General features: G+C 37.5%; 1 protein-coding gene across 1 annotated transcript in view; it reads right to left on the reverse strand.

The window, feature by feature from the left end:
• The window catches only part of LOC122807680 (cullin-associated NEDD8-dissociated protein 1-like), a 1,198,738-nt gene that overhangs the window by 296,176 nt on the left and 879,787 nt on the right, over nt 1-22,775 (reverse strand). The window contains exon 10 of the mRNA XM_044078634.1: nt 1,851-3,356. Coding sequence (XP_043934569.1) covers nt 1,851-3,356 — 1,506 coding nt within the window. The remainder of the gene's footprint in view (nt 1-1,850; nt 3,357-22,775) is intronic.

Consider the following 22,775-nt stretch of genomic DNA (forward strand, 5'->3'; position numbering starts at 1 on the left):
CTTACTTGGATTCGATAAATCATTTGTTTTTTTAAGCGTTCAATGATTTAACATAGACCCTTCCTTTTTAGACCTTAGACAAATCCATAAGTCCAACAGTGGCAGAAACACCTACTCTAGAGACCTCAATCTCTACTGCAACTTAAACAGAACATGTTGGAAAGACAAATATACCTTACAGAAAATACCACTTACCAAATACACACTTACAAAATACCACAGAAACGCAGTGGGAATGCATGGCTAGACTGCTAATGATCCTCAAAGATCAATAGTTTAGCTAAGTACCTATGAACCAATGAAAATAAAAAGTACTAAAAAAGTAAGCTCACTAGTGTTGCAACTGGTTGCTAGAGTACAGACCACACACGAACATGATGTTCTGTAAGATTAATCCTTACAATTGCTTTACGTGGCTATTACTCTGGTGGCTACCAATGTGGTTTGTTTTGAGTTGCTCCTAATAACATTCATCTCACTCAGATTTTCAAACCATGCTGTTGTCTTGAAGGATGAAAGTACAGTGAGAGAAGATAATGGAACTGAGGAAGACATGGGTTCAGAAAAAGAGTGACATAATGAAGAATATATGGGACAAAGGACAACAGGTACATAAGGCTGTTAGCTTTGTAGACTAGCAGAGTGTGAAAACAGACAGTGAACTTGGATGATTAGGTACACCACAAGATCCTTACTTGCCAAAACTCTTTTTTGGTTCATATGTATTTTTAACCATGGAAGAGACAAAACCACCTCAAAAAAGACCAGAAAAGTGCTAGACACAAAATAAATTTCTTCAGTGTACAGTCCACTGCCTTCACAGAAAGCTCTCCATTCATCAGTACTCTATGGCCCACTCCTGAGTGACACTTCTGGCACAGTATACTGTTAGCTTTGGTGGAACTGCTAAACTAGGATGCCATATACTTAGGACTGCCTGAGTAGTTTCCATAATGGAATTTACAGTAGTCATGCAGAAATGTAGTCAGCCTCTTAATGCAAGATGTCTGGACAAAGCCTAAAATAATGGGGGGAAGAGATTTTAAATATTGTTCTTATAAACTTAGAAAGTTGTTAAAATAACAGGATGCGTGTTAGCATGCATTCACTGAAGGATATGAAGTCTGAAACTCAAACGTATCTCATTATTTAGTGACTTCAGTTCTCAGAGACTTGCCAGAAAACCACAAATGTTATGAGGAGTCCAAAAATTTGAGACAAAAATCTGGACATTCTACAAAAATCTGGACAATTGAGAGGTATGCTGGCAGATTATCTTGTACTGCAACCTTTCTTTAACCAAACTAAAGAGCTCTTTTTTCACATCTCTAAAACTTTTGTGTGTGTGTGTGTGTGTGTGTGTGTGTGTGTGTGTGTGTGTGTGTGTGTGTGTGTGGAGTGGGGGGGGGGTAAAGTTCCTTGATTAAATGAAAACCAGTAAGGAAAAAAGCCAGTCAAATATCATGGCCATTATTTGGTTAGGTATGACCATGTAAACATTACTACAGTAATAGTGGCATGGCTCAAGTTTGTGGACAATCAGAGATAATTACATTTGTAATGGTTGCATGAGAAAATTTCAAGTATATGGTGTGTATTTAGCGAGCTCCACACAAATACAAAACCCACATTTGATCCAAGGAACTATATGCAATGAAATCTGAGTGGAAAAATGCCATATGACCAAAAGATACAGTGTGCCACTTCCTAACAATGATTTCATCTTTCACTCCTTGAATCATTATGCACAAACTTACACAGGAACGTGATGCTCGGATTATTACACAGTCACATGACGCTCTGATTATTACAAAACTTAAGGTATACAAACTGGCAAAATCTATATTTACCTGAGGAAAGTTGCTTCTTCAACCTGGGCAAAAGCTGAGATGGTGTTAAAAGGGTCAACTTTCCCAGGCATTCTGCTACAACACTACGTGTACCTTCCTCTACACATTCACAGTGCTTGAAAAGCAGGGCCCAAATGTCTTCCACATAAGGCTTCAAACCATCAGCTGAAGAAGAACTAATTACTTCTTTCAAAGAGTGCAACAGCAAATACTGTCTTTTAGGTTGACTTCCAATTTCCTTAATCATGAAGGGCATATATTCAGCAAGATTGCCAATACTTATATTTCCAAGAGCATATGAAGCAGCAGATTTTACTTCTTCACTTGGTGATGAGAATGCCTGAAGTATTACTGCTTTCAGCTCCCTCTCTGTGCCTAAGTTTGTGGTCCGGCCTATCTCTGCTAATGACAAAAAGGCCAAGACACGGACTGCATCAGTAGATTTAGAACTCTTGACATCTACAGTGAACTGATGAACTACTGAAGTAGCCTCATTAGGACATACTGAAGAAAGTGCTGCTATGCATTTAGCTACAGAGTAATACGCTTGTTTATGAAGGACTGATGGGCTACTGCTTTTACCGGCGGAGTGAAAAGGGGCTGTCAGTTGTTTCAGAAGTTCAGTATAGCCCATGTTACTAGTTTTGGTTATAACCAAAACTTGGAAAAACTCCAGAATAGCACCAAGTGTACCTCCCTGCAACAAAGGTGAATGGACAAGGTTGTAGAGCTCTGCCAAAACAGAACTACTGACCTTAGACATGGAAGATGGATAAACTTTAGCCAGAGAGGTCAGAAAACTTATTGCCACTTGAGAGATATGCATATCATTTTCCTGTATGAGGGAAGGAAGTTCAGCTAGCACAGACTCTATCATGACAGGTTTGAGGCTGTCACTGTAGTTCTTGATCAAAATCTCTAAAGCTGCCAGGGTGCTCAATTTCAAGGCACGTTGGTTCTTCCGTAAGAAGGAAGCCAGAATGGGTACACCTTCAGCAAGAAGAGGCCTAAGATCAATTCTGAGTGGGGAACCAGCAATCAGTGTTAGTGCCTTCACAGTAGTCAGCCTTGTGATCTCATTTTTCAGTCTTTCCAGAAAGATCTGCAGTGTTGGTTGAAGATCAGTGCTTAAGTAGTCTCCCAGGCTATAGATGATCTGACCCATACAAGAAATAGCTCGTTCCTTAACTTCTTGGTCAATGTCAGCAGCTTTCAGCCTTTTCAAGGTGCTAGAAAACAGGTCATTTACATAAGGTTTGGCATCAAATGAAGATGCTTTTTCCAGTGGTCGAATGATCTTTGCAAACTGCTGAGTAACAAGCAAGGCTTCTGATGTTATCTTGTAAAATGGATCGCCAATGCAGACTACCACTGGAGGCAATAGAGCTTTAACATGAGGGTGAAATATCTCAGGAGGGTGGTTGGAAAGGATAATGTAGAGAAAAGATAATGTGTCGATCTTCATATTGGAAGAACTTGACTTGTCAGTCAGTGAGTAAACAATGCCTAAATATGGAAAAAGAAAATGATTTTCAGAAAACTGTACAAATATTAATTTTTTAAACAAGTTAACATTTTCAGTTATCAAGAAGGTAGTTTACAACAGTAGTTGTATGCTTACTATACACAATGCATCATGTAAGGTTTTAATGCATGTGACAGAGGCAAAAATAGCAGAACTAACTTGATTATGGTTACACATTTTAAAACCAAGTCAACCTCCAAGCTATGTTCGTTGCCTACTACAACACAAAGCATTAGAAAGAAAATTCATAAAGTAAATTAAAATAATTTATGGGTATGGTCAATTGCTCAGAAACCATTTTGATAAATTTTTTTGAGAAAAAAGTCTCATTCAAGTGGAATGAGGGGCTGAACAATGACTTCTGGATCCCTCCTTAACATAAAAAATTCAAGGGTCTGGATTTAACCCACAGAAGTACTACTTTTTTCAGTGTAAGTGATTTTTAATCAGTTGACCGTATACAACTGAAATAAGGCTAATCTGTAATTTTAAAATTAGATACTAAACTAGCAACACGTCAGACAGAATTAAAAGCATACGCAGAAAATTCTGGTTCTGCAAGAGGGCCATGAGTCGCAACCTTCATACATGATGATTGTAAGATCTGCACATTCACTAACTTACTGGCACACTGGTCAAATTTTCATATGTACTCCTGTAACTGGCTGCAGGACCTTTTGCACTGGTGATGGCCAGAAGTCCTGCCTGTAACTGGGTGCAAAACATAAATGTGTGAAGACTAATGATGTCAGATTGGAACATCCCATCTTCCATTTGCAAAGGAAAAATATTTCCTCTGTTTACAGATGCCTTGGGATAACACCACAATGGCTCCAGTCAAAGCTATGGTGCTCCACAATCTTCCTTTGACGTATTGGCAGCCCAGTTTTGAAGTATGGCTGTCATGCTGTACATAGATGGAGGAAAACAACATAGCAAAGGACCAGTAAGAAGTAGGAGTGTGAGCCAGTGGGTCAAGTATATATTCAAAGACTGATGTGGAGGAGTCAGTCTGTATGCATCTCTGAGGAAGTGCCTGCAAGAACAAAAAGAAAACCTAATTTTTAAGAATGTAAATAAAGTTCAACAACTCACAAAGCATTCATCATGTAAAATGGTTTGCATCCAAAATTTCTACTGTTACTAAACTACAACTCCTCCTATGTTTATGTTCATTCAAAACATTGTAAATCATTGATGTGAAAAGGAAAATATTTTGCTTGTATGTACAGGAAATACATTTCAGCCTTGCAACACAAGTCTTGGTGGACACATCGTTTGCTGTGAATATGTTAAATCAGAATGCCACATGAAAAAAAACATGAAAAGTCTAATTTTCTATGGCAAAAACATACCAAACATCACTAAATACTAAAATATTACCATGCTTATACAAGTACATAATGCAATGTTTTCATGTTGTTTCCATCATGGGGTCAGTGCTGATAGTAGAGCTATTGGAGCAGCTCAGGAAGATGGATTAGGAGGATCCTTGCCTTTGTTAAGGTATTACAGAACTAACAAGCTCCTTTCCATGACTTCTGAGACCTTAATGCATTCAGCATTGCATTAAACAATACCATTTGTGTTTTCACAAATTTTGCTGCCTCTTAACGTCCAGAATTTGAGGCAAGCCATCACTTCTCTTCTGATACCACTGTAGTTTACTTTGTTCTGGTAATCCTGATCAAGAACTGGGTGGTGAATGCCTCTGAAAATTTCCTGCATTTTCTACACAGGGTCCCTATCCCTCTCCTAGGTTCTACAATGGTCTGCATAACAGATTTTGAAGACATTTTATTTTCTCTGGGTCTCTTATCTGCACCCTTTTTTTAGATCATAAATGTAGCCATGGTTCACTCACTAATTTGTAATCATATCCTTTGCTCCCAATATTTTTGTGCTCTTGGAGTGCCACTGAAATCCTAATCTCAGAATCATCCATCTGTGCTCACACATCCTAAAAAGGTATTAATTTATTTGACATTTCACTTGACTAATTTTATCCAGCTTCTCACGTGTCTGCAATTCTTTCAGAAGTCTGATTTTCTGTAGACAGGTCCTATTCTCATTTGCCAGAACAAACTAAACAAATTGCAGAGGTATCAGAAGAGAAGCTGGCACCTAGAACGTCACCAGGGGATGATGACTTATCTTTGAAATTCTGCAGGTTACGGAACAGATTATTAGAGGTTTAGGCAAATGTGCAGGAAAGCAGAGGAAAACATATTACAATGGTTTGAGCATGTACGGGAAAGGCAGATGATGATTTGAAGATCTGACAGAGATAGGCAGAAGGCAAGAGGAAACGAGGATATCCATCAAAGAGACAGATGGACTGTGTGTAAGAGAAGACCTGACAGTTAGGCATGACTCTAAGAAAATAAGAGAGTGGCACTGAACTGACAGAAGTGGAGATAGTTGACAACACCCTAACCCCATGTAGAAAATGGGAAAAGGGGTTGATGACAAGATGTCCTTCCACATCGCTGTTGCAATATTCTTCACCTAAGGGAACTCCTGCCAAGGATAGCCCAATATCAGAGCAGTAGAGACAAAAGGCAAACTTGTGAAACAAACTACGTTAGCTGCTAGAAGAAGCTGGAAGTTTCTTGAAGAAACTTTTACCACAAATAAATACTGATAAGCGCTTTCGTTTGTGTAACAATAATGAACTTCAGATAAAATTGAACACAAACAACAGGTTTAAATAAGGCCCAAAGCAGTCATCTGATCAAAGGATGATGTCATTAAACCCTCCCATTAAGTGCCAAAGTACTATTTAACGTGCCATTCAAATTGTATAAACTCAGTAATCTAAAATATTCATTCACTAAAACCTTAAAATATACTGAAAAAGATGAATGAAGGTACTTATCAGTTTATTTGTGAATAATAATCTGGCAGCTAATGTAGTTTATACAGCCCAATATCACGCCAGCTCTTATAGACACCGTACATCACACGTATACTCCCTGCACAAGACACAAGGCATAAAAATGACACAGATGCAAACACTCAGAACTTGTTTGCCACCAGTCTGAACACCAGCATCAGTTGGTCTGGATGCTCTTCTTCTGTGCTGGTTACCAAGCTGTGTTTCAGATAAGTACCCTGTTGGGGTTTCCTCTCTTTCTTTTTATCATTGCTTGGTACTCTGTTCATGTCATCCAGAAAGTGAAAGTGTCAGTATGGGAGGCAGATTCCCCATAAAGACCTTCACTTCCAGTGCCATTTTTGTTTGGGCGCTTCCTACAATCATACTCCGTGATTTATCTGCCAGGTGTTCATGCCTAAGATGCTACATACTCATCTCTCCTCTTTGTCCATATACCCAGAGAACCAACTCCCATTTCGAGGGCCATCTTTCTGTTAAGAATGCCAAAAAAGTCAGGTCTGATCCAACTGCTGTCTGGCATCCTTTGGATATCTCTCTAGTGGCTGATGAAAGGCCTTAAGACTGTCCAGTGCTTGCTTTGGGCTCCTCTGCCGCAACGCTGATGCAGGCTTGCATGGATATGAATTCTCACACATCCTCGAAGGTTTTTCAAACATCTGTACCTGATGTTGAGGGGGGACCTTTCCCTGCTGGGATCCACTTTGCAAAATGCTTGCCATTCAGTCAAATGCAGCTGATGCCTCTTCCAGAGCTGCTGCCTTTGTTTCAGTCACGATTCATTTTTCTTGGCTTTGTTTTCAGTCTTTGCTTTATGACATCAAGGCCAAACCTTTAGATGCTCCTTTGGAGAACTGCTGCTGCTCACATATTCAAGTCCCTCTGGTCTAACAGCAAAGCCTTGCAGCAGCTGAAACATATTTTTGTTTCTCAGATTCTTAAGTTTCAAAGAATTATCCTTCCAAGTCTGCCTTTGTTCTTAGGCAATCTCACCCTCCTGCTAAGGGTAAGAAAGGTTCTAGGCATGTTCCTCCTGCTAAGTCTATTCAGAGTCCTTCCTCCCAGGAACCTTATTTTCAGGACAAGCCTGGTTCTATTTGACAGTTTGCTTTTCCCTCCCTCAGCCAGGTCCCAGAGTTTCTTCTGCCTCTCCTTGTCTCTTCCAAATTGGTTTCAATTCACCTCAGATTCTTAGGTTCTGTCCATTATCTATGAGGGATATTTCATTGTTTGGAAGTCCCTTCCTCCCTTTTCCGGCATTCCTCAACATTCTCAGGAACAGCCTTCTCATTTCCGAGAGGTTCTTCAATCTCTTTCAGATCAGGGCACCATTCAGGCCATGCCTCCCACCTAGGTGGGGAAAGGATTTTATTCCAGAATGGTTTTGGTCCAACAAAAGGAGGGTACATGGACACCAATTCTGGATCATTCCCTGCTCAACAATTTTCTCAAGGTTCCTTCCTTTTAGATATCATCCCTTCAGACCTTTTCCTCTTCTACTTTCTCAGTCCTTTCTGATGTCTCTAAATCTCAGTAATGCACATCTTCATATCCCCATGCATCCTCTTTTCAGGAAATTATGTTTCTCTGGTTCTTACTTGCATTTCTCTGCTTTGTCCCTTGGCCTCTCTACTGCTCCCAAGGATATTCACCAAATGTTTCACTCCTGTCATTGCTTTTTGCAGACTTTGAGGTATTCAGATTTTTCCCTATCTAGACAATCTGCTTATTCAAGCCCCTTATCCCAATAGTCTGCTTCAGGATCTTCAGTTTACTACTTGCCTATTACACTGTCTGGAGTTCACCATAAACCACCAGAAAGCAGGTCTTACTCCTTTCCCAGGATCACTTTTTCCTCAGATGCAGGCTTCAGACAGCTCCCATGCTGGAATCTCTACCTGCTGTCAAGGCTCTGCCTGATTAAGTTTTTTTTCCAATCCTTTGTTCCTCTAGCATTTGTCATGACCAGAGAATTTCTCATAGACCTGGGCTTCATGGCTTCCATCATTCCCATGCTCCCTCTCACGAGGCTCCATATGAGGAAACTTCAATGATCCCTCAAATTGGTGTGGTTTCAGCATTGCGCCCCCTGGAGTTCCTGTTTCTGTTTCTTCCTGGTCTCATGCTTGAGCTTCAGTGCTGGATTCATCAACTCTCTCTCTCAATCCAAGGCATCCTTTTCAAGTTTCAGTTCAAACAGGAGGTGAGCTACCTATTGTGGCACATACTACACAGAGAGTTTTATACTTAAAAGATTTGCACACTAAACTTTTATTTGACTGTTGGAATCTCTTGGGGGGGGGGTTGTTTGTTTTGTTTTTTTCTGTGGGTTCCATTCAGCTGTTTGGATTAGTAGTCATGTTTTCTTTATTATCCCTCGTTTTCCTATACCCCTTTTCTGCTTTCTCACGTTGATCCACGATTCTTATTGTCTCTTCTATTACTGGTGGCTGCTTCTGTTTACATCTTTTCTTTATTGATTTTTTTTGCACATTGTCATTAACTGCCCTATTAACAGTCTTTTTTTTTTCCTCTGTTGAATTAACTAGGAGAAATAGTTTTATTCTCTCCCTCTCCTATTCCATGGAAAACTTGACATTGAAGATTTCTTCTTATCTGTGCTTAAAAATCACATCTCCCAACATATTCAGCTCACATTTGGGAATATTTCTAATGATCTCTCGAGTGTATAAATATTTGTGGAGACATTTCCAAGTGAAAAATTTGAACTTGGGCATACGTGACATTTCTAGGTATCTCCCTCATCTTATGGCATTCTTCAATTTTTATTTGCTCCAAGATTTCTTCTTTCATTTTCTCTCTGCTCTTCCCATTGACCCCTTTTTGCAATCCTCAATTTTTGCCACTCCTACCAATCCCTCTGTTTTCCCTTCCTTAATTATACTGCTGGCATAAATTCCAGTATTTTCTTCTCCATTTCTATCTTTTCCATATTTTCATGTATTTATTTCCATATACTCCCATTCCAGATTTCCCTCAGATATTCTTCCTTTATTTCACAAAACTTATCCTATCTCCTACTAGCTGTTGTGGCCAATATCCAAGTTATTTTTTCTTTCCATCTCCACTCTGTTCTCTCTATCTGTCCTTATCCTGTTTTTCCCCCTACTTGAATAATATTCTCTCTACATTTCTTGTTTTCTTCCCTATCCCACTGTTAAATATTATTAAAGTCTCTTTCGTCCAATCCAAATTTAACTCTCACCTTGGTGTTTATAACAGGTTTCCCAGAATGTCCTGATGCTCTCTATTTGTCTTTAGTCCCATATCATTTCTTTCCAAACTGCCTTATATTCTATGCCTGTTATTCTAAGTACATTTGCTAGGATACATGCTTGTAATGCCTCTTTTATATCTGGTACTCCCAGTCCATCTCCTGAGTTGTCTTTACTTAGGATTCCCATGCTACACTTAGTTTGCTCCCCTCCCATATGTATTCACTTAATTGTCTGTTTAACTATTTTCAATGTTCCAGGTGTTGGTGGTTTCTAGAATACCTGGCTCAAATATGGGAATTGTGGGAGTATGCACATTTCTATCACTTGTGCATTGTGATCAATGTACATTATCAGAATCTTTCATTTTTGCAACTGTCTTCTTGTATTACTGTACATATTTTCATATGTTTATTTTACTGTTTCCTCCAGTGTTTTATTTAACTATATTATCCCAACTATTTTATTTCCTCTTTCCATCTTTTCTCTTATTCCCATCTTCCTCATCTTTTATTTTCAATGCTTGGCCTTTCTCTCTATTTACTTAAAATCCTGATTTTATTTCAAGGTTCTCTATTTCCCACAGTTTCCCAAAGTCAGGATGCTTAAAGTTAGGAGTATACCATCCACATACAGAGAGATTAACCTTTCAGCCCCACCCCATTAGTATCCTTTTTATTCCCAACTGTCTTGTTGTTTGTGCTAGGGCTAAATATCACAAATAATGGAGACAGGGAACATCCTTGTCTTGTCCTTTATTCTACCAATATTTGCTCCGATACTCTTGCTCTTATTTTGACCTTTGCTGTAGATCCTGTAAAAGATCTAACAATTTTGTTGGGAATCGCCATTAGTATTCCCATCTAACGTAATCAAATGCTTTCTCTGCATTCAGTGATATTATTGACAACGCATTTTCATTTTCTTGTGCATCTTGCATTATTAATAAAGTCCAGACTAGGTTACCTAGTGCCACCTTAACAAATTTGTCTAACCCGATTGCCAATATTTGCATAAAGCATTTATACTTATGGGTAAATTAGATATTGGCCTATATGAGGCCATCATCAACAGGTCAATTTCCATTCTTATGTATCATGGCTTCCCCCACATCTCTGGTATCTTGCTTCCTTCCAGTACACTGTTAAATAAAATTAGCCACTTAATAATCTTCTCTTTTGCTGTTCCCAAAATTAAATTGGTAGGCCATTGCTCTCTATTGACTTGCTTTGTAATTTTTATTGCAGACCACCTAAATGACTTGCCTCATTATCCTTGTTAATTCTTTTCTCTCCTTATCCCTTATCCTTTGCATCTGTGGTATTTCATATTCTTTCACTTCTCTACTTTCTAACTGTTCCTTCTCTCTGCTGTATAACTCTGTAGTAGGTCCTAAATTCTGATAGTATTTCTCCTAAGTTCCTTACAATTCCTTTTCCAGTTGTCTGTATTCTTATATTCCATTTTGTTCTATATTCTCCTATCTTCCCATTCCTGTAGTTTGTTTAAAATTCTCTCCCAATTTACCTCTTTCTTCTATCTTTCCTCCTCCTATTCTTCATGTCTTCTAGTACTGGCCTCAGCCTTTTCTCTTTTGCATTCCTGTGTCTATCTTTCTGCTGTTCCTGCTTTTACCTCATCTCATTTATGTTTCCCTTCCTTTTGTTCTTTCTTGCAAATAGGTCAGCAGCCTCCAATGTCTCTAATTTACTCTTTCCTTCAACATCTGTGATACTATTTTTAATGCTGCATGGTCTGAGAGAACATTTCTATACAACTAGTATGTATAAGCTTGCTTCTTCCCTCTTATTCTTACTTTCATTCCATATAACTATCAAGCCTATCTCTTTTGTATAGTCTTTAAAAAACATTCCCTCTCATCAATTTTCTTGGTCCTTCACTTGTATCCTCTCTGTTGTGAGATTCCAGTCCCCCACCACCAAGCCTAATCCCTCATGGAAGTTAACTATTTCAACTAAAATCTCCTTTAGCACTTTACATTTGCATGTGGCAGTATACAGATACTTAGTGTCAGTTTCTTCCCTCCAGCCGTCCTTTCATTCCAGTATACCTTCCTTTCCTATCTTCCAGTTTCCTTTACATTTCCAGCAAAGAGTTTTCCTAATACTGCTCCCTTTTACTTTTTTCATGTTCCATGATATGCTTGCTGACACTTTGTATCCCCTTCCCTTTAATTTTTCTTCCTGACTGAGATGTGTCTCTTCCATTGCCACCACCATTTGTTTGTTTTGTTTCCTTATATCCAATATTCCCTCCTTTCTCATCTTATTTCCTAACCCATTTACGTTTAATAATATTAAGTACAAAGCCTCACATTTATTTTCAAATCTTTTTCTTGCTTCTAACCTTTTTTCTTCATTTTCTTTCCTCCTATCTTCCTGTTCTCTTATTCTTCCCCTCTCATTTTCCTCCTTTTCAATTTCACCGTTTCTCTCTTCCTGCCAACTATATACACACACACATACATTCATTTCCTTCTTCCCGTTTTAGCGTATAGGATCTGTTACCGAGTACGACTTGCCCCCCAACCTCCATTTGTGTCATAACTACGACAGTACGTCTCTTGCACATTAGCTGTCAAGTGTCCATAACCCTTTTTTGCTTTAATCTACCCTTTTTTGCCACTTAATGTTTTCCTTCCTTCATATGGTCAGTTCATATTTCTTCCTTTTATCTTACAATTCATGTTTTTCTCCTTTCCTTTCCCCTTTCCCATACCCAAACAGCATACACTTGAAGGAAATAAGGCTCAGCTCCTGGATATATCCAAAACTTTTAATAGTCCACAAAGAGGTCACACTTTAACGCAAATACATAAAAAATACGTTTTCGTTTCACACGACTTCTTCAGAAAGCAGGAATCAGTATACTACTACAATAGATACATCCTCCTTTTATACTCCTGGTATACTAAATCAATTATACAATAATTCACTTAAACAATTGATTATAATCTAAAAGTGATACAAAGCATTAACATTACTAAAAAGACAAACAACCAAAGGAGACTTGAGACAGTCACATCCATTCATATAAAAACAACTATTAAATCACCTTAAATAAACTTTCTTAGAAACAACTTTTAAAAACCTTTTATTAAAAAATACATATATATAAATATATATCTTAAGGCTTCCCTTATTCACTAATCAAATTCTAACAAAAACATCCATAGGTTAATTAGCACCATCTGGTGTTGTATGCAAAAATATACATGAAAAAATACGTACATGAAACCCCAATAAGATAGGAACCATAATATCTATTTTAAAAATAATTACTATATATATTGCAATAGACCTTTTTAAAATATTTAAATATTTAAATAAATAATATACAAAGGAATATATATAATAAAATATATATAATAGATAGATATAATAAATATATGAAATAGCTATAATATTGCACATACAATTAAATATTGGAAATTATTAAAAATTAATGTTATTCTTATTACTTAATGTTAATTAATTACATATATCTCAGGAATTGTAGTATCAAAAAATGTATAGTAATCAATAATATAAATATATATATATATATCTATATATATATATATATATATATATATATACATATATATATAATAAAGTGCATAATCAAAGGTGGGAAGTATTAACCCATAGCCTAAACCTTAAAGTTTGGCTGCTCTCATTTTCAACACAGGGGCTATAGAAATTATATCATTGAGGCCTGGGAACTTGTTGGCTTCTAATAGTAATTGCCACACCAATTCTTTATACTCGATTGACGTCTTCCATGGGCCTCCTCTGATATCCTTTTGTACAACCTCAAGCACAAAGAAACTAAATATTGCTGTCTGACAATTTACTTTATGTCTAAAAAGGGCATTGTTGGCACAATTTGTCCTAATTTCATAATTGTGTTCGTAGATTCTGTTCTTAAGTTTCCTTTCAGATTTTCCTACATAGAAAGCTTCACATTTCTTACACAAGGCAATATATACAATTCCACTAGTTTCACAATTAGCGAAGGACTTACTCTCAATCACCATATCTCTACTTTGTATGAAAATAGCATTTTTTGTTAAAATAAAAGGACATTGCGAACACCTCCCACACTTATATGTGCCTACCTTACCATTTTTAACTACCCTTGGTTCCACCTTTATCTTCAATTAATGTCTTTAGGCACCTGCCTTTACGGTAGGTGCATTTTAAGGGTTGCTGAAACAATATCTTCAGGTCAGACAAGTCACCAAATCTTTTCCATTCATCTTCTAGCATTTTCCTAATCTTCACTGCTTAGCCACTATAATCGATGACAAAATTGCCATCCATTTCATACCTATCTCCTCCCACCTTAATATCCCATCCATTAACTAGGCCTAAAATAGGTTTAAATTTATGATCCCTACATCCCTTAACTTCATCTTCTATCTTAGTAATAAGTTCTAAAGGATAATTTCTTTCAACAAACATTTTATGCAACAATGCACATTCCTCCTGAAAATCAAAGTACCTAGATGTCATTCTACTGGCTCGTACATACTGTCCTTTTACCACACCCTTTTTCTGGTGGTAAGGGTGGGAACTATTGTAGGACAAATAAGAATTAGAAAATGTTTCTTTTCTAAAAATTTTGGAGAAAAAACCTGTTTCACATTTTCCAATATATACATCCAAATACTAAAGGGCTACTTTATCCATCTGATACGTGAATTTCAAAAAATCTGTGGACTGAGAAATATTTTGGAAAAATGCTTTGAATTCATCTTCTGTCCCATTCCATAAGAAGCACATATCATCTAAAAAACATTTATATAGTTTCCAACAATGATTAAATGGGGAATTAATAATAAATTTCTCATCCCATGCTGATAAAATAATGTTTGTATAAGTGGGGGCACATCTGGCCCCCATAGCAACACCTTGTATCTGCTTAAAAAATTCACCTTCATAGTGTATAAAATTATTGGTAAGAACAAGGTCCATCAAGGTGAGAATTAAATAAAAGTCATTGTTATTAAATTATCCATAATTGACAAGTGCTTCTTCGAACCACCTCATACCCTCACAGTATGGAACAGAGGAAAACAAATCCACAATATTTATGGTAATAAAAATGATATCTTCCTCAAACATATCAGGGGTTACATTAGTAAGTAAAGCCCATGAATCTTTCACAACACCATTCCCTGCCATGGACAAATTTTTCAGTTTTATATCAAGCCACTTTTCCAAGGGGGCTGTCACTGAATTTGCTGAGGCCACAATTGGTCTCAAAGGTGGGTTATTAGTATCCTTGTGCACTTTAGGCACTCCAAAGATTGTAGGGATCGTAGGTTTCTCCACTTTCAAATAATTATAAGTGGGAGGATCAATAGAACCCTCTAATAACAAATCCTTCAATACCATAGAGATCTTCCTATTTCCAATATTTATTTCATTTATAGATGCTCTAACATATTTTATTTCATTTTCCAAAAGTTCCATCATCTTAGCTTCATAGAACATTTGGTCCATTATAACAGTTCCCCCTCCTTTGTCTGGTTTAGATACTCTAATATTAGGATCATTACTTAATTTTCTTAATAAGATATTTTCTTCCTTAGTCAAATTATAAACTATTTTATTCTTGGACAGTTCTGATCTAATTTTTCTTTCCATAAGGGCCTCAAAATTTTTAAGCTGGGGATGTAAAGGGGGATTAAATGTACTTTTTCTTCTTAAATCCGTATTCATATTAACAGGGCGTTGCCCCTGAAATAGGATTTCAAAATTTTTCTTTCTTAGAAATAATTTTAAATCTATCAAAATTCTAGTTAGATCTGCTTTCCTGTTAGGGACAAATTTGAAACCCTTAGAAAATAAAGAAAAACAAGTTTCATCAATGTCCAAATGGCTATAATTGAAAATATTATAACCATTATACTTCCAAACACATCCATCAACACTAATAGGGTTAAAGTGAGTACTTACATCAGGACTGGGTTGTACTCTAACTACCAATGTTTCTGTCCTTTGTTGTAATTCTGATTGAAATATGTCCTTGTCGACCCCCCCTCCCCCCATTCTGGTGTTTTTTTTGAAAATTATTATTTTGTTGATAATTCCTAATCCTTTCAGACCTTCTTAATGGGGGAAACAGCATAATCATCAACATCAATGAAAATATCATTATCACCTGCTATTTCCCTCCTAGGTGGTTCATTTTCATACCAATTAAAATTCCTGGAATTGTAAGGCCTAGGTTTGGGATAACTAACATTATCTTTATATTCTTGTATGTCCCTATCCAGTTTTTTGCACTTTCTCTCATACACATTCCCAATACTGTTTTCAATCCTTCTTAACATATCATGATAATTTTTTCTAAAAAAAGTAAGTCCTTTGTAATTCTAGAATTAATCTCTTCAATTCTACCTTGCAACATCCCCATTTCCCTTTCATTCTCTCGAATTAAAGCTTTTAAAATATCTAAGCCACATTTATCAAAAATAATTAGCAATTCCTTGTGTAGCTCACCCCCTTCTTTCACCTTGTTTGGATATTTACAAATTCTTAGTCCTTTAGGGACTATATCCAAACTAAGGCATTCTTTCAAGTACACATTCTCCAATTCAATATTTTTAAATTTAAACAACATTTTGTCCAATTTTTTAACATTGGACTCATAAGTAAGATTACTGTCACTTACATTCACCAAATGCACTTTCCTTTCCCATACCCCCCCCCTTCTTCACTAAATATCTTTTTTCTGTCAGTTCTCCAGTCCCTCAAGATGGAGCACACAATCTCATTTCTATGTCCATTTTAACTATTTCTGTAGTTACCCTCATCTAATCCAGAGTGCCAATGATTTTCTTTTGAACATATTTTGCTTTAATCCCCTTTGTTTTTCTCTTGTCCTTTTATATTTTCCTTTTTTCAGGCATGCTTTGTCCATTTCTCCACTCTTCTTGCCCATCCTTTTTTTCAACATATGTGCTGCAGATCTGGCAGCTCTGACAAGTGTCAGAAGGGCTGGTGCTCTTCGAAATTGTGTGTGTAAAAAATGCTTTTTATTTAAATCAGTATCCACAAAACAACTACTGTTGTCCATTGTCCAAATGCATACAAAGTGTTATTATCTTGTGGCGGCTCATGGCATCGGACTGCTGGGCTGCAACCCCCCTGTCCCAGCTTTCTCCAAAAAGTAAAACGTTTCATTAAACTTTACATACTAGTAGCAGTTTGAACTGCAAGCTAGTGTGCAAGCATGGAAAGTTGAATGCAATTCTCTCGCATGCGTACTTGAGTGCCACTTATAAAAAAAACAACTTTTTTTTGTTTCTAGACTGTCTGGATTGGGAAGACCGCAGGCGTCAGTGAAGATGTCCAGAAGTCATTGTGGTTTTAACTGCAAGAAGAAGGAAGCTGATGGGAGTCAGGACTGTGAAGTCAGTAGCCTGTCACGTAATCGGAGTATGTGATGTGGCGGCTTAATCCCGTTACTCTTGTGTTCTCTTCCCATGCTTTAGTTGCAAGGGGGAGAACGAGAGAATGGAGAGATGAGTGAACAGACAGAAAATCACCAATCTGATTGAAGATTAATGTTTAAACTCTAAGGAAAGTTCTCAGTTTTATTTCCTGGCAGGGTCAACCAGATACTTTCTGTATTTATTTATTTTCCTGCCAGGGCCAACCAGATACTTTCTACATTTTTTCCTGGCAGGGTCAACCAGATACTTTCTGTATTTATTTATTTTTTCTGACAGGGTTGACCAGATACTTGTGAAATCTTGGTGCAGTCTCCTATATAAATTATCTTTCTGACATCCTGGGCCTGTAGGCTGGTTGGGTCAACCAGATAGTAGAAGGCAGAATCTGCAGTGAGCTGTGAGTTTTGGGGGGGCTGTTTGGGATGTTTTTCCTAACAATATCATGGCATGTTCAAACAGATACCTGATAATATAATATTAAATATTGATTGTTCTCAGATTTATTTTAATCTATTTTCCCTGTTTTTCTTAAAAATTTCAATATCCAGCATTAGTTAGTGAAAATAGGCTGGTGGTTCTGATGGTGTCAGAGTAATTCTTGTCCCAGTCTGCCCCTGTGTCTGACATATCCCTTTTCAACCCTTCCCTGTCTTATTTCATGTTTTCTCAATTCTATTTTTCAATGGTCTTCTCAATCGCCCTCGTCTTCTGCCCTCCCCTTTAAATCTTTGTTGGAGCCTACATGCTTCCCTTTCTCATGCTGCATTCTACATCAATACACCTTTACCCTCTCATATCTTATCCCAATTCTATTCAGCCTTTTTTTTTTTTTTTTTACTAACTCATCATGCTGTGCATCTAAATAGAGAATTGTACCATTCTACTCTTTGCAAAATGGGAAAAAAATACTGTTCATCTTAGCATTTCTCTTTAATGACTTTCCCTTCCCTTTTAGTTGTGTTATATCACTGCCATTTCTTTCCACCCTATTACTTTTAAACAAATTCGATTTTAACCAAGTTTCCAACCCTTTCATTAAATTATATTTCTCTTTCCTGGGCCTTCCAGCACCTGCTCCCACTACTTTACTTCTATTAAACGCACAGCTCCCACTCACCTTTTTTTCAGATCACTGGTTACAAATATAAAGTCATGTGCTTTGTTTGCGCATGAAATTTTACAAGTCTTATCACCCTTCTATTAGATTACAATATCTCTCATCTAGCCTTCTTAAACACATGAATGCATTTCATTTGTCCATATCTAGATGTAATTCAATTTTCAATAATGCCTTCCATTCTCTCTACCATTTTCATTTCCTTGACTCATAGGAGTAATTTGGTAGACAACTACTCTCTTTTCTGCTATCAGTTTTGTCCTTGGTTCCCACACCTCCTTCAGTATCCTTACGATTTCATAGAAAAGGAACCACACCATTACTGGCCTTGATTACCTCTTATGTCATCTCTGGCTCTCCATGCTGTCCTCTGTGGGCATTCTATTACAACCTCCCAGCCCTACCCACTTTCCACATGGCTTTCTTAAATTTCTTTTGCAGTCAGTTCCTTCCCATTTTTCTAGTATATCACTAAATTTTATGTTTTGTTTTATCATCTCCCTCTATACTCTGGATCAATTTGTTTTTTTTTTTTTCAGCACACTCCATCTTGGTTTCCATCCAAGAATAACCTTTTAAACGTACTTGTTCAAACTGTAAATTTATCTGACTGGATAACCTAAGTGGCTTGTCCAATTCTTCTAGTTTCTCCCTACAAAACTGATGCAAGGTTAAAAAAAAAAAATAAAAAATAACTGACAATGCTTTCTTACATATTTTCCATATTTCAAAACCTCTTATCTATTACCAAAGGGGAATGGTCCGAGATGGCCTTGGGTAGAACATTTATTTAATTGGACTACCATATATATAAATGCTCCTATAATGGGGAAAAAAATCTGTCTGCTCTAAAACTACACTTTTACTTCAGGTAGAAACAGGAGAACTGTGGTATGGACTAGTTAATTTTGGCCACATCTGGTAATCCAAAGTGCTTCATTTATGTTGGGCGTTGCCCTTAAGATTGTGGACATAGCTGAAAAATGCCTTATGGTTATCCTTAGCTTTGGAGGCCATTTTTACCTCAAAGTCTGCTTTCACAGAGTTGACTAATTCCCTGATTTGCTTGTTTTGACTAATGAGGGATTGATTGCTCTGTTGTACACATTCTCTCTTACTTCTCAATAGGATTTTTTTTTTTTTTTGTTGTACAACCTATTAATACCAGGGGTCCATCAAGGTGGCTTGTTTCTGCGGTCTGACCTGGGTTTAATTTGGTCTGGTACTGTTGTTTCTATGCAGTTTATATGTTCATACAGGGCTTTTGTACATGCATCTGCATAGGTTTTCTGGATTTGGGGTACCTTGGAAACTAGCTAAGCCGTCCCTTAATAGGGGGTAATTTACCTTAGAGAAGTTCTTAAAGTTTTTGGGTTTAGGTGGGGGGACTAGTTTTACCTTTATTTCAAGGGCGACTGCTTTGTGATCTGATCTTATAGCGAGGCCAAAACACAGGGTTGGGGGGGGGGGGTGTAGCACTCTCCCATATTTGTGAGTACCAGATCTAGGATATCTGTTCTCCTAGTGGGAGTGCAGACTAGCTACTCCAGGGCATTTGAATTTACAAAGTCAAGAAATCTTTAGGCCATGAGTATAGTATTGGGCTGGATGGTGAGTGAATTTAGCAACTTCAGGTACCATGCTTGGGTTTCCTGTTTCATAGTGGGGGAACTGTAGCTAACAAGAATATGGTAATGGATTTTTCCCATGGTTAGTTGGATGGATTAGCTCAAGCATGTCATATTGTTTAACCAGCCTTGAGGTGTCCTTTAAGTAGATAGATACACCTCCACATTTTGCTCTTTCCTGTTCAGTGGGTGGTCAGAATGTATGAAAGACATAGCTATGTACTGCCTGAGTGCTTTCCATGGCTTTGAACCATGTTTCAGTAACTGCACAAATGTCAGACTTCTCCAGGGAGAGGAGAGCTTCCAGGGAAGCACAGTTTCTTGTTGAGGCTCCCAGCACTGAGCAGTAACACCTTTAGTTTGTCCTGAGTAGGTTTTACATTGGAAGGTTTGTTTATTTAGCAATGCCTAAAAAAGGCAGGGGATCAGTGTTGTGTGTCATCAATACCTGTGCTTCTTGATGCTGCTGTTCCTTCATAAGCTTGAATGGAACAGAGTTTAGCAGTACTCTCTCTTAATGCAATCATACACTTTCCTGGTTTGCAGAGCTAGACACCTTATCCTGACTAGGATTTACTCAAGCCTCCATAAGATGGTTTGGGTACATACTTTCTAATTTGACATCTGCAGCCATTGCATAAAGTTTTAAAGCTGGTCAGAAAGTGTAGCCCCAGGCAAACAGGATAACAAAACTGAAATTTTAAGCCATTTTTCTTATACAGACAAATAACTTCAGCAATTTTCCTGACTGCTTAGAGGACTACTTCTTTTAATGTACAAGATTCGAATTTAACTATGACTGGCCTTAATGTCCTGGACTCGATATTCCCAGGTTGAAAGATTCTGTAGTCCCTTTCCAGTGAGAGTTCTGATAGAGGAGTCCATGTATGCAGTAAACTTAAGACAATCTCACCTTTGAGGGGATTTTGTTAAAGTTGAGGCTGTCCCTCTGTGAACTGGCAAGAACAACCAGTTTATCCTGGAGTTCCTCATATTTAGCCTCAAGTTCAGCACAGACCAGCTTTGTAGTAGACAGCCTTTTACTTCCAGCACTTGGAAAGTGTCGGCACAATTTTCCAGGATGGAATCCTTCTTCTCATAACCTCTTATAAGATTTAGCATAGTTTTCCAGGTTACTGTTTATTTTTAGGTCCCAGAATAGATTCCATTGATCTGGTCATCGCCAGCTGCCATTTCATTTCCAAGGTTGCAGGGCGGCCACATCTGATCAGCAAGGAATTTGCCATGTACTTTTTCAATCTTGAGGATTTCAAAACTTTTATACTGGCCCTTTTGTTCCATTTTACTGCTGGCATTTTTTGGGAGGTATGCAGTATTCCTGACAGAGTACTCTGTGGCAAATTTTTAAAGTCTTCCAACTCTTTACACTCGGAGAATATACGATTCCAGGTACCTCTTTATTCCCCATTACACCTCCAATATTTGCCATCCAGAGGAGAAAAAAAATCTTTGGAGTCTGCTTGGGGTGCAAACACGTCCAGGTAAAAATTCCTAAATCTTCTAAATTTTGTTGCAAATTTGGGAGTCATAAACATGTCCTCTCATTGTTCTTTTGCGAATTGCTTATCTAATCTCTCTTCCCAATCCTTTCTGACCTCCTCTTGATTCCTATAGTTATTGTGCAATATTGTATATGCCCTACAAAACTATCCCCTTTTTAAAAGCAGCTTTTCTTCTAGAGTCAACTAAAAATCAACCAGTGCAGGTCTTTCATTTAGGATTCCTCCATCCCTTTCTCTGTCTATACTCGATACCAATTCCTGTTTGGGAAGGCAATATCTAGCCTGCAGTCCAAATGCCTTCTTGGCCTCTTCCCATTCTATTACCTTTCCCTTTCTATTTGTTTCCAGTACCTTGATGCCTGTGCTAACCCCCTATTGCCTTTTCTCCGTACCCCTAATTGCAGTTATACCTATCAGCAGAATTCTCCATTCTTGTGTTGGCTTAGGTCTTAGTAGAGTTTCTACTACTTTATGAATATATTTTGCATGACTGTTATACTCCTTAAGGATCTGCATCCAAAATTCCACTCTTTCCTTATTTCTTGAATTATACCCCCTCCCCCAAAATCATCACTCATTTCCACTTTGAATTATAGCTTTCTGCTTGTGTATAAGAGCATAAACTGTGTAAGTCTAAAATATCCCTTTAAATCAGGTAATCCTAAACCTTGCTCTTCTGGAAGGCTCAACTTTTCCCACGTGAGTCTTGCTCTCTTTCTCTCCCAGAAAAAAAATCCTTCAGCTCTACTACTATCCACAACTTCTCCTCTGTTTGATAAAAATATGCCCTAATCTGTGTATAAAACTTAAGCGACAAAAACATTTTTACTGCTTGTACTTTGCTGTTCATAGGCAAGGGCTTTCAGTTTCTTAGTTTTTGGACTATAAACAATTAACCTTTGCCCACAAAATCCTGCATCAACCGGAAAAAATCCCTGCTCTCCATAATCTTATACCACCATACACCACTTCTAGAACCCTTCGCTCCAGTAATAAATTCCTTTTACAAACCATCAAAGTTAACAACTCAGCTGGGGAATCTTGTTTCTTAAACATTATCCCTAAAATATGGAATAAACGTCCAACCCCTATCACCTCTGACTGCTCCACAGTTCAATTTAAAAAGCTCCTATCTACTTACTTAGCAGAAGCCTTGTTCTGTTCTTGCAATTCTCCTGGATAACTTTAACCTCAATATAGGTAACCACATCCTGTTCACTGGGTACTATTTTACTCAAATCTATGCACTCCCTTCTATTGTAACTTGCTTTTCCTCATTATTTAAATATTTATACTTCTATCACATATATGTTAAAGTAACATGTAAAGACCTGTATTGCTCACCATTGTACTGCTGCTAATTAAATGCTACTAGGATTTTTTTGTGTGTATTGTAACCTTTGCAGTGTTTTGCATTTGCTGTTGCTGAAGCTTTTCTTCCCAGGCCTCCCCTGAAAAAGGACCTTTATCCAGTCAGACTTTCCTGGTAAACAAATGTAAAATAAATAAATAAATAAATAAATAAATAATCT

This window comes from Protopterus annectens, chromosome 7.part1 (genome assembly GCF_019279795.1).
Source record: "Protopterus annectens isolate FY-2018-M chromosome 7.part1, PAN1.0, whole genome shotgun sequence".
Taxonomy (NCBI): Eukaryota; Metazoa; Chordata; order Ceratodontiformes; family Protopteridae; genus Protopterus; species Protopterus annectens.